Genomic DNA, 11,673 nt, shown 5'->3' on the forward strand with positions numbered 1-11,673 from the left:
CTAATCTAAGGGTTCAATTCAACTTTAAAAGGGCAATGCAACCTCAAGGCTAGAAATATAATCAGCAAAAATGAGAGTTACTTTGATCAAGTCTGGTATGCAAGGGGCAGCCCTCCTTGTGAAAAGCACTAAGAGAACCCAAGGAGTATTCTAGGGAAAAATCACACGGGTTTGGGGTGAGTTAAGATGGTTTCCTTTCAGCTGGGGGAAGGGAAGGCGAAGTGTTGCCCTTTGAGTGACCACAGGTCCCTCACGTGCAACCCCAAAGGGTCCAGGGTGTAACAGGGTGGGATAAGGAGCCAGCCCAAGCTGCATCAGCCCCACCCTGTGCCGATGTGTCTCTTTTTGTGTGTTGTCACCGAGCCTCCTGCTGTGTTTGATGCGTGGTCCTTTTTCCTTTTTGCAGAGCAATGAGCCCTTAGTTAGACCCTCAGCCTTTAAACCAGTAGTTCCTAAAAACTTCCATTCCATGCAGAACCTCTGCCCACCGCAGAGCAACGGGATGGCAGAGAACAGAAAGAGCTTGAACCATGCCAACAGCAATAGCCCGTCCGCACCCAAGGGTGGACTCGACAAGAGCAGCCTTAACAGGACTACAAACCAAGGCGGGGGGCTCTCGGATTCGGGCCGTAACTCGCTAACGAGCCTGCCCACCTACGGGACGGGCTACAGCCAGCACGTGGGCCCCATGAGCGCCTCCACGAGCCACATCAACCGCATCGGGACCACCTACGTGGAGAAGAACATCGTGGGATACAACGGGATATCTACCTCAGACAGCGGGCGGTCCTCGAGCAAGAGCACCTCGTCCTTCAACAGACTGAACCATCTCAACGAAACGATGCCTTTCCACTCGCCCTCCACCGACGACATCATCCAGGACCTGGAGGACCGGCTGTGGGAGAAGGAGCAGGAGGTGCTCCAGATGAGGAGGAACCTGGACAAGAGCGAGGCAGCCATCTTCCAGGTGTTCGAGGAGAAGCAGAAGATCTGGGAGAGGGAGATGGAGGACCTGAGGCAGAACTATGCCAACAAGTTGCAGCAGGTCTCCAAAAAGGCGCAGCGGGCTCAGCAAGCTCTGCAGCTCCAAATCTTCAAGCTCCAGCAGGAGAAAAAAAAACTCCAGGATGACATGGGACAACTCCTCCAGCAACGAGAGGAGCTGGAGAAGAAATTTGTGGCTTTCAAGAAGGAGCAGGCTGAGTTTCTCCCGAAGATTGAAGAGACCAAGTGGGAGGTAAGAGCGTTGTTGTAACAGGCCGTGAATGAGGTTTCTGTCGTGGGATTTGGCGACCCAAAGTATCTCCCACATGCCCCAAGTGGAGCCCACAGATAACAGCTGTGGGTTGGGGACCTCCAGGTTATAGGTGACACTTGTCACCTCACTTGTCTGAGTCCCAGGCCTGTTAATTAGGCTAAAATAAGCACAACTTTTTGTGCACACCCTCCTGTGCTGGTTAATAATTTGACTTCAGTCTGGTCACTCCAAGTCGTGACATTCAAATCGAGTTTCAGAGAAGACAGGTTTTTCCACACAGGTACTTGTGCCTGCCAAAAATGGGCTTAAGTCTATTTTAATTAAATTCTTTTACCATTTGCTTTTGGGCAAACCTTGAAACTGCTTTTCAAATATTTGAGTTTTTTTTAAAATTGAAGATATAAAAGCAACTGAACTAAGAATGACATCGATAGCCATGTCTACCTCATGCTTTCATTGTAACACACATTTTTCAATCATTAAGAAGTTTATCTCTTAAAAAGGCTGAAAGGAAAATTCCTGATTCTAGTTCTCCCCTTGAGTCCTACATAATGTGTTCCTACCGTTTCTATTTTTAGAAACATTTTATCAAGGTCTGTTTGTATAGCCAGTGCTAACATACCTTTTTTTTTCAGCTTGATCATGTGAAGAATTTTAATCCTTCCATGCACAGCCTAGAAACTTTAAATTTATTAAGAGTGCAGAGGCAAAACATAGTTCTAGAATCAAGAAGACCTTATTCTGTTAATCCTGATGGAAAGTCAACAAAGCTGGGATTAATTAGGCTCTGAAATGTGCCATTTGCAGACGTTCAGCAGAAGATTTGGGAATGATCCCCATGGGTTTTTGGGTGGGAGATTAAGATGAAGGCAGGATTGAAGCATTGCTGGTGGGGACTGCAGCACTGGCCTTGGCTGTCTGGGAAACTCCAGCTGGGAACAGCATCAGGTCCCCGAGAGCCAGGAAAAAACACTGAGGTGGGGACAGCCTCTAGGTCTGTGGCATGGTCTGGGTCCTGGTGAAGGCTGGGTCCTTGAGCAGGGTCATTTCACAGGGAACGAGCAGCTCCTTGCTGCCATCCACCATCCACCAGCCTCACGAGTGCTCTCCCCACAGGTGTGCCAGAAGGCAGGTGAGATCTCCCTGCTCAAGCAGCAGCTGAAGGACTCCCAAGCCGACGTCTCCCAGAAGCTCAATGAGATCGTGGGACTGCGGTCGCAGCTCAAGGAAGGTAAGAACTTCCTACGGGAGAAAGAGGAGCAGATCCTCACCCTGAAGGACTCCTACAGCTCCAAGAGCGTCAACCTGGAGATCTGCGAGGGCGAGCTGCAGAGGAAGATGAGCGAGGTCCAGGTGCTGAGGGAAAAACTGAACCACTGTGAGCTGGAGGTCTCCGGCCTGAAGCGGACACTTGCCAGCATGGGACCTGCGGGGCCTTTTGGTGGGGACCTCGGGGAGAAGCTGCGGGACCCGCTGGCCTGCGAGAGCGACGAGGCCAAGATGCAGAGGCAGAGCGAGGACAGCGTGAACACCCTGAGGAGGGAGGTGGAGCGGCTCCAGACGGAGCTGAAGCTGGAGCGGCAGCAGCGGGAGCAGCAGGTGATGGACTTCGAGGAGGAGCGGCGCACGTGGCAGGAGGAGAAGGAGAAAGTCATCAAGTACCAGAAGCAGCTGCAGCTGAACTATGTGGAGATGTACCAGAAGAACCAGCTCCTGGAGCACAAGGTCAACGAGATGAACACGAAGGCCACCAGCCCCCCACACACCGAGGAGAAGAAGACATGGACTCCCTCCAGACTCGAGCGAATAGAGTCCACTGAGATCTGAGGAGGGACCGAGGCGACACGATGGAATTTTTTATTGCTGTGCATGTACTACCTACTCAAGCCAGTGATCTTCCGAAGGATAATGCGCTCCCGTCGGAGCGGTGCGAGCGTGCTCCCACCAGGCTCCATCACCCTTTACTCTCCACTTCTGTGCTCTGTAGGTAAAATACGTGTGGATGTGCGTTGGTTTTCTATCGATAATGCAACATCTCGTCTGGGTTTTTTTCCTAGTACAGCTGGTGAGGGTCAATTGGCTCTTTTGTAATCTGCCCTGACTGTTACTTTGCTAGAGGTTGCCACACCCTCTCCTACAATTCACCCTTCTTCGGTTGGTTGTTTTGGAGGGTTATATTCGGTTTCTTTGGTTTTCCAAGCATTTAAGTGCAGCAAAACAGTTCAAAGTGGCAGGTTGGTTGTTTTTTGGGTTATTTTTTTTTTTCCAGGACATTTTTAGCCACATTGGCTAATGGAGCAAAGCTCTTGGGATCATGAGCAAACTCAAGTATTCTTCATCAAGTATCCTGTCTAGACGGTGGTCTTAGTGAAGTCAGTGCGAGCTTGGCCACTGATTTCAGTGAAACCAGACATATCTCTACCAGACGACTCCCTCTTGCCCTGGTTGCAAGAGGTTAGGACATCCTTGAGGAGCAGGATGAGCCTGTCCTGGCAACAGAAGCCAACAAGGAACGATGTCCCAGCAGGAGCCTCTCTGGAGGCTCAGCAGAGCTTAACATATGCTGCGTTTTCACTTCCTTGTGGTTTCCTCCTGCAGTTCCACTCCTCTCCCAGGTTGTGACCAACCCTGGGAGCAGAAATACCCTCCCACCTCTGCCTTGGTCCCCTTACTCTTACTCTATGCCCAAGCTGTCTACAGCAAGAAAAAAGCTTGGAAATCCGAGCTAGTTTCCTTTCCCAGCAGCCCTCTTACTTCCCAAAGTCAATGGAATTGTGGTTTGGGGAAGCCCCCAAACCCATGGGATGTTTATGCAAACTGAAGCTTTAGCAATCTGCCCCAAAAGTGGGCAATTGTGCCACCCTGTCCCCCAAATGAGTGACACCTTGGTGCACTCTCTTGGCCCAGGGTCTGCTTAAAAACAGCACTCGAGCCTCACTCAGGAGTTGCAGGGGGGGCACAGCAGCATCACAGCTGGATTGCAACTGTCAGCCTTCAGTCCTGCCATTCCACAGCCATCCCACGGGGCATCCCACACTCCAGGCGTGGAGATAATAACTCGCAGGCCTAGCTCAAGAAAATACTCAGCTACTAACTCTGAGCATGACAGAAGTCATAAGAGGGGAAAATGCTTAAGATCACGCAAGTGCTTATGCCCTGGCAGAATAATAAACCAAATCCTACGTGCACGGTCACTGAGGCAGCAAAACCTGGCATTCCGCTTGAAAACATGGGCAAAGTGAGCTCGGTTCTTCCTGTCATGGACAGTTTTTTTACCATGAGTCACAATAAAGAGAAGAAAAATGCTGTGGAGTTTGCACTGGCCAAAGGATCAAGAGGAGTGGGGATTTTGGCTCTTTGCCCTGGGGAGCAGCTAGAAGAGAAAAGTTAGAACTAGCACTGGGATGTTGTGAAATGTCTTGTGAGGTGCCTCCAGGGTGAGTTTGGCCAGATTACATTTCATGTGCGTACCAAGGAAGAACCTCGAGGCACTGAGGGGCTGAAGAAGACCTTCCAAACAAAAGCCCTGAAGCTGCACATTTTCCATGTTTGGTCTCCCCAAAGCTCTCCTGCTCATGAGCAGGTCTGACCTTCAGTTTGAGAACAAACATTACTGTGGTGAGCTCCAGACAGTGGAGACTGCAGTTAGTCCCACCAGCCCAAGTCATGGGACAGTGCCACTGGCCAAGAGCTGGTGGTGGCTGCCAGAGATCTCTGGAGCCATTGGAAATGGAAAAGCGCAGCAAGACCAGGGCATTTCAAGACCCCAGCTGACAGTTCCTGTCATTTCCCACCACTTCTGTTTGGAACTGGAGAAGGACAACTCATGGAAAACACCGGGGCAGCTCAGGCTAGGCCCCTTTCCCTGGGCCAGCCATGAAAGGGGGATTAGGTGAGGTCTAACTCCTGATGGGTGTGGGGAAGAGCCCTACTGCAAATCCTGAAGATGCTCCAGCAGTCTTGGATGTCAGCCCGTGCACCCCAGCAAGGAAGGAGTGCAGCTGCCTGCCAGTGCCACACAGCTGCAGCCTTTGCCATGCCCAGGGAGACATCCACATGCACCTGGCCAGGCAAATCCTAGAGCTTCCTCCATGTCATACTCCAGGCCTTCCAGACAGAGTCCAACATCCCACAGTGTCAGGGTTGGAGATCTGATGTCTCGCACCACCTCAGCTTTCTTTTCACATCAGACAAGCCCACGTTGTCCTCCCTCCAGAAGCAGGTGCTTGGTGTCTGTTCTTGCAAAGATTGTTCACCTTGGAGGAGGAAAGGCCCACTCCCTCTGCCTTCTTCACTGCATCACACTGATCCAGAGTTCCAATCCAGATCTGAGAGACCTCGACTGTGGACATTCCCTGGATGACAGAGCCTTGCAGACACCCATTAAGACACTGCTGCTGCTGGTTTTCCCTCTCTCGGGATTCTCCACCCAGGATCTCCCCAGCATCCGGCTGTCCTGCAGAAACCGCTCCACCTGTGCTATGGTGACAGAAAAAACAGATGGTTTTGGGAGCCAAACTGCCACAAAGGATTCCTGTGCTTCAGGATTCCTCCCCACAACTGGATGTGCTGCTCCCCATCAAGTCCTCTCCCCTGTGCCAGTCCTTTGCTCAGCAGAGATGGAGCAAAACGATAGTAAGACACCTGGATTCCTGCTGTTTGTGCCCAGGTGGAGCTCACCTGGCTCCTTCCAGATCTTTACACTTTCACAAGTTGATGAAATCTCTCACCAAAAGCTTTGTTGAGGCTCTGGGGTCAGCCCTGGGTTAGGACAGCCAAGGGGTGCCAGGCTGGAGTTTGGGTGACATATCCTGGGAATGGCCAAGGAGGCTGGCAGTGTGTCTCTTGGAGGCTCAGGCAGGGCTGATGAATTGTTCCTGTCCCATGGAACTCCACCCAGAGTTTGGGCTTGACCATCCCCCAGCTGTCTCCTACACCTCGGAGCTAGGGGAATTCAGCGCGATGTCCTGGCTCTCGTGTCATTCTCCAAGTCCTGCCCCCAAAATCTAACTTGCCACTGGCCACCACCACAAGCTGTGGCCATGAGGGCCTCAGCTCAGTTGCCCACACATGGGGTCCACAAGCATTAGAGATGCCCTAGGATACCAAACACACGCAGCTGGAAAATATGATCCAAGATTTTTGGGAGAGCCAGGCCAGTGGTGGCAGTCCTGGAGCAGCTCTGGGGTCACAGGACCCCCATGTCCAGAGGCCTGTCATGCTCCAGGCACATCCACACGGCAAACAGAGGACACTGATCAGCTCCAGTGGCTTCCATCCATGAGGATGTGGGCTAAGCAGGCTGTGCTGGTGCCAGGGAAGGTCCTACTCTGCTGTGAGCGGGGCTGCTTTGCTCCACCACCATCCCAAGGCTGGATGCTTTGGCTGTCCCAGCAACCCAGCTGGGCTGATTCCAGCACTCCCCTCTCACCCCCAGGGTGAATACCACAACCAGGGCACCTTGTTGTGCCTCACACAGCCCCACTTAGCTCCTGCCACTGTCTGCTGGCAGCTGGTGGCCCAAATCCTGCTGTCACTGGTGGTGGTCACTCACCTCCAGGTTTCCACGCTCCAGAATTGGAATTGTTGCTCTTACGCTGTTGTACAGAGAGAAGTGTACTTGGATGTAAATAAGAGCCCAGCTCTGTTTGTTGATGATTAAATGGAGACAAGAAGGCGCTGTGGCTTCTCTGTTGGCAAGTGGGGCCGAGCTCTGCACAGGGGGTGCTCAGCACCCCGATCTGTGCCTGGCTGTAGTGGGAATCTGGGCTTCAGCACCTTCCAGGAAAGCAATCTGCTTCGGATTAGCTCAGCCTGGTGTCACTCTGTCCTGCTTTGATACTTGCTGTCACCCTGAGCCAGGTTTGCAGTGGCCCCCTGGTTAAGGGTGAAGTCCCCTCTGCCTGTCTGGTGTCACAGCCATGCAGACCCCATGCAGACAGTGGTTCCCAGAGGTGTCCCCCTGAGCTCTGCCCATGGAAAGGACCATCCTGCTCCCCTCCTGCCCTTTGCAGTGGCACTTTATAGCTCGCACAAGGCGGCGAGCTCACAAACAACACAACCAAAGATCTCTGGAGAGCGTTGGGCTGCACGCTTGGAGCTGTGTCCCGGCTTTCCTGCAGAGAGATGAGGCTGGTGTGGGCTGGAAAAGAGGAGTAAGAGCTGGCAGGGGACACGATTTCCCTGTGTCCCACCTGGGAATGTTTGCAGGACCATAAGGGCCTTTCCTGTGCAAGATAGGACAGGATAGAAAGGAGTTCCTGGGTGAGGTGATTGTCCCCAGTTGGTGACACCAGTATCCTCCACAGCCATACCAATTAGCTCCACACATTTCCCATGGAAAACATGGACCAGGGGCTGTCCCTAGGAGCTGGGATGGATGCCATTCCCTTTCTTCTTGAGGAGAAGATGCACGCCAAGCCATGCATCCTCTTGTCTTCAGGTAGCTAAATGCCTCTCCTCTTCAGAGCAATAGGTCTCTCTGGGTTAGCAGCAGACACCACTACAGGGTCCAGTCAATTGTTCAGGAAAATCAGCATCCTGAGTGCTGGTGGTCCTGCTGGCTGCCCCCTTGGTGTCCTCTCCACAGCTCACCCCAGGGCATCCTCAGCACCTTCCTTACCAAGGAATCAAATTCCAAGGCGAAGGCACTGTGTTCTTCACTTCTGCTCGGGGTGCTGAAGGCATCTCTGCCCACCTTTGCTCCATGACGGCTCCTGGACCTGGCAGGAGCCCAGTGGGAGATCTGTGCTCCTGCAGGTGGGTGTTCAGGTGGGTCTGGGCTTGGGCAGGTGCCTCTCACTGTGCCTCTGCTCCCCAGCCATTCTCAGCCTTCTCCACTCCACTCCATGGGATGGGAGAGAGCCCAACTCGTCATTAATTTAACCCAAACCTTCAGTTTAAGCCTTGAAACCCCTTTACAAGTTACTGTTCACCAAGACCCCTTGCTAAAGATCTGTTCATGTGTTGCCTGTGCCCTGCTGCTGCTCTGCTCCAGCTCTCCAGGCTCTCCTGCCCCCTTTTAGATCATCCCCATCCCACTGGAGCAGTCAGTGCCTCTCCCAGGTACATCTGGACAAGCTGGAGCTACAGCCCCCACTGAGAATGGGTTATCCCAACCCTTCTCTCAGGAGCTTTCCAGAACACTGATCCTCTCCTCTCTGACATTCCCATGGCAGCTCCATCAGCCCTGCTTTACCTCCAAGGACAACCTGGCTTCCTGCTGAAGGACATTCCCATGGCCTGCAATCCTGTGGGATCATTGCACAGGGATTCACACCATCACCACCCAGCTCTGGAGCTCCCTGCTGCTTCCACCCTCTGTTAAAAACAGGAGTCTGAGGGCTCTGAGAGGTCCTCAGGGGCCTGCAGGATCCCGCAGTGTATCAAGGGGCTGGGATCACATCACATCTGCTGTTTGCAGATGTTGGCTTCCCAATGGAACGTTCCATGCTTGCAGTGCATCTGCCATCAGCACCAAGCTCCTGTGTTTTCAGGATAATCCTCATCCCTGGTTCTCCCAGTGACGGGGATCGTGTCAGGTCTGGAACCTGGGACCAGGCTGTGTCTCCACAGCTCTTTCACAAATCTGTTTTCTCCGGCAGGAAGTCTCTGCTTTCTGTCCCAAAGCAATAGGTTTTTCCAGGGAGATTTAAAAGGGACTCTTCCCAATTCTGACACCTGCAGGCAAGCCAACATTCCTGTGAATACCTTCATAGCTCCAGCCCTGGCCTCAACTCCTTTGGAAAGGGATGCAAGGTCCAGAATGGCTCTAAATAACCACAGTGGTCTGAGCTTGGTGGCCCCATTTATCTGGAGAGCCCAAAGCTTGCCGCATCCAGCAGGCCACCAGCCTGGACACACATGAGGTGTGACCCATCCCCTCCTGGTGTCCATCCACGGCTGAGACAGGGTCCCTGCAGTGGGTCTGCTCCATGGGGGAGCCACTGGGGTGTCTGAGCTCACCGAGCCACGTTGTGACAGCCAGTGGGGACACCGTGCTCTGCCATTCCTGAGAGCCAGGCTCGGAGGAGAAGGCCCCTTCACCCCTTTCCCGTGACCGAAAGGAGCGGAACGGGTGCGGGCAGAGCTCCGGCAGCGGCGCAGGAGCATCCCAGCACCACCCAATGCTGCACACCCGGCTGATGTGTCTATGCAGTCCCTTCCCAGGCAGCCGTGTCCCCGCAGAGCCCAGCCCGGGGCTCCTCCAAGGTGTCTTCGTTTGCACTCTCCGGGACCCGGTAATCGCTGTGAGCCCAGAGGAGCCGCGCTGGCCTTTGCCTCGCTCCGGGCACCACGCTGGGGAGGTTTTCCTCGCCCCAAACCCACGCACGTCGCCGAGTCGTCCGTTCTGCAGCAGATCCATAGCTGTCCCCCCAAAGCCCAGCTCCCCACGGGGAGGAGGGCAGGTGGGGCGAGGCTGCTGTCCGACTTCACCAGCAATAACGGGAGCTCCGCTGGCGCTGGGCCGTGCCCCTCTGCAGGTGTGAGACCCCTCGTCCCATTCCGGACCTCCCCGAGTGTAAATTCAATCCCAGCCTTGTGCTTTCTTCCCTCTCGTTTCCTGACACCTTGGTGTCTCTTTCTCTCTTTCTCTCTCTCCTCTGACTGTGAATTCAAACCAGAAGTGTTCTGAACTCGACTCCGTTACTGTTCTGTTTCTGCGTCGACTGTTGCTGAGACTTTGCAAAAAAATAAAAAATAAAAAAATCTAAAAAAAAAAAAAATAAATATAATCTAAAAACTAAAAAAAAATCAAAAAAATAAATTAAAAAATTATATATATATATAAAAAAATATATATATACTTAAAAAAAAATAACAAAAATATTTAAAAAATAACTCCATAAAGTCGGGTGTCTCTCCTGTCCACTTGGTCACTTCCAAACGCCATTGTCTCGACTCTGCCTCTGGTTAAGTGTGTTTAAAGACAAGAGGTTGACAAAAAAAAAAAAAAAAAAAAAGAAAAAATAAAAATAAAAATAGGTAAACACGCTGGGATTTTTGTACAGCCAAGGTGTATCTGTTTCAGAGGTTCTTGTCAAAACTCCACCACACTTCCCAATTCCCTGCTGGTCTGTTGTCTGTTCCCATTGGGTTCTCCAGATGTGAAGAGCTACTGCCTTTGCCATTTTCTACGGTGAATATATAAATATATCTGTACAGAGGTATGTATATATATAAATAGACATGCAGATCTATATGTATACGTATCTCCAGCTCTCCTCTCTCGACCTGACTGTGAAGGATTTTTATTGGGCAAAATAAAATGGAGAAAGGCCCCGTTTTAAAAACAGGACTGCGTGGTTTGTTTGGTTGTGTCACAGGTGGGAGAAGGGGGGAGAACCAGGGGGATTTGGGGGATGGATCCAAGGGGGGAAAGCTTCACTCTGGGTGTATCAGCACGCTCCAATGCAGCTGCAGTGGTGGGATGGCAATTCCCCTTCCCTCCTGTGCCAAGCTCTCGGCTTGGAAAAGCCACGTGCCCCCACTGGAGCGTCTCTGGGGTTCCCTGGTTTCCCCAGCACGAGCCCTTCACTTGGCTGAAGGAGTGCAAAACACTCAAAATACATCAAATTTGTGCTGGATCCCAGATGTTTGGGGTGAGGATTTGGATGCAGCCCGAGGCTGAGGTCCATCCACCCTCCCTTGTAACACCACATCCAAAACCCTCCTGCAGGTTTTTACTCCAACGAACCCCACCCAACTCTGTCAGCATCACTAAAAGCAACAGATAAACGTTGTTTTTCTTTAAAAACCCAGCAATTCCAGCACTTTTTCCGATGGCAGCTTTATTAGAGAGGTCTCCTGCCCTCTGGTGACAAAGCTGGTGCCTCCCAGGGCAAAGTGAGTCGGGGATTCCATGGGTTCCCTCAGGTTTAAAGCCTGAGGTGCCATCAGCCAGCGTGGCTCTCCCTCCAAACCCCTGTGGCCTCCTGAAAATGGGATTTCCTCACTTGCCAGAGGATAAAAACCTGGAAAAGGTAGACAGGAAATAAACCTGGTAGAAATATCAGGAAGGGACACAAGTAAGTAAGGCTCAAGGTGATATTTAAAGTTTGCCAGTGCTGACAGCCTGCAGTGGGCAGGAGAAGGATTCCTGGGAACAGTGGAGCAGTGGAGTGATTATGGGAAATACTCAAAATGTGTGCAGACACAGCCCTGGCTAACGGGCTGTGGGTGGCCCTGCTGCAGCAGGAGCTCAGGCCAGGCCTCCACAGTCACCGAAATCCCCCCGTTCCCTTGGGACAGCGACGGGTGTCAGCTCAGACACGAGCCCCCCACACACATTCCAGGGGGCTGGTGCCTCCCTGGGGACACAAAAAGGACATTGTGAAAAACGAGGTTCACATCATTTTTATAGAATTTAAAAGTTTAATAAAAAAACAATTAGGAGAAAAAAAGTAAGTAAAGTA

At 52.1% G+C, this 11,673-nt stretch overlaps 1 protein-coding gene across 3 annotated transcripts in view; it reads left to right on the forward strand.

Annotated features, from left to right (window-relative positions):
• LZTS3 (leucine zipper tumor suppressor family member 3) overlaps window positions 1-6,933 on the forward strand; it is a 44,847-nt gene extending 37,914 nt beyond the window's left edge. For all 3 annotated transcript variants that reach the window (XM_086889714.1, XM_086889715.1, XM_086889716.1), the window contains 2 exons: window positions 407-1,237; window positions 2,375-6,933. In XM_086889714.1, coding sequence (XP_086745840.1) covers window positions 407-1,237; window positions 2,375-3,085 — 1,542 coding nt within the window. In that variant the 3' untranslated portion in view covers window positions 3,086-6,933. The remainder of the gene's footprint in view (window positions 1-406; window positions 1,238-2,374) is intronic.
• The last annotated feature ends 4,740 nt before the right edge of the window (window positions 6,934-11,673 follow it).

This window comes from Cyanistes caeruleus, chromosome 5 (genome assembly GCF_971803275.1).
Source record: "Cyanistes caeruleus chromosome 5, bCyaCae1.hap1.1, whole genome shotgun sequence".
Lineage (NCBI taxonomy): Eukaryota > Metazoa > Chordata > Aves > Passeriformes > Paridae > Cyanistes > Cyanistes caeruleus.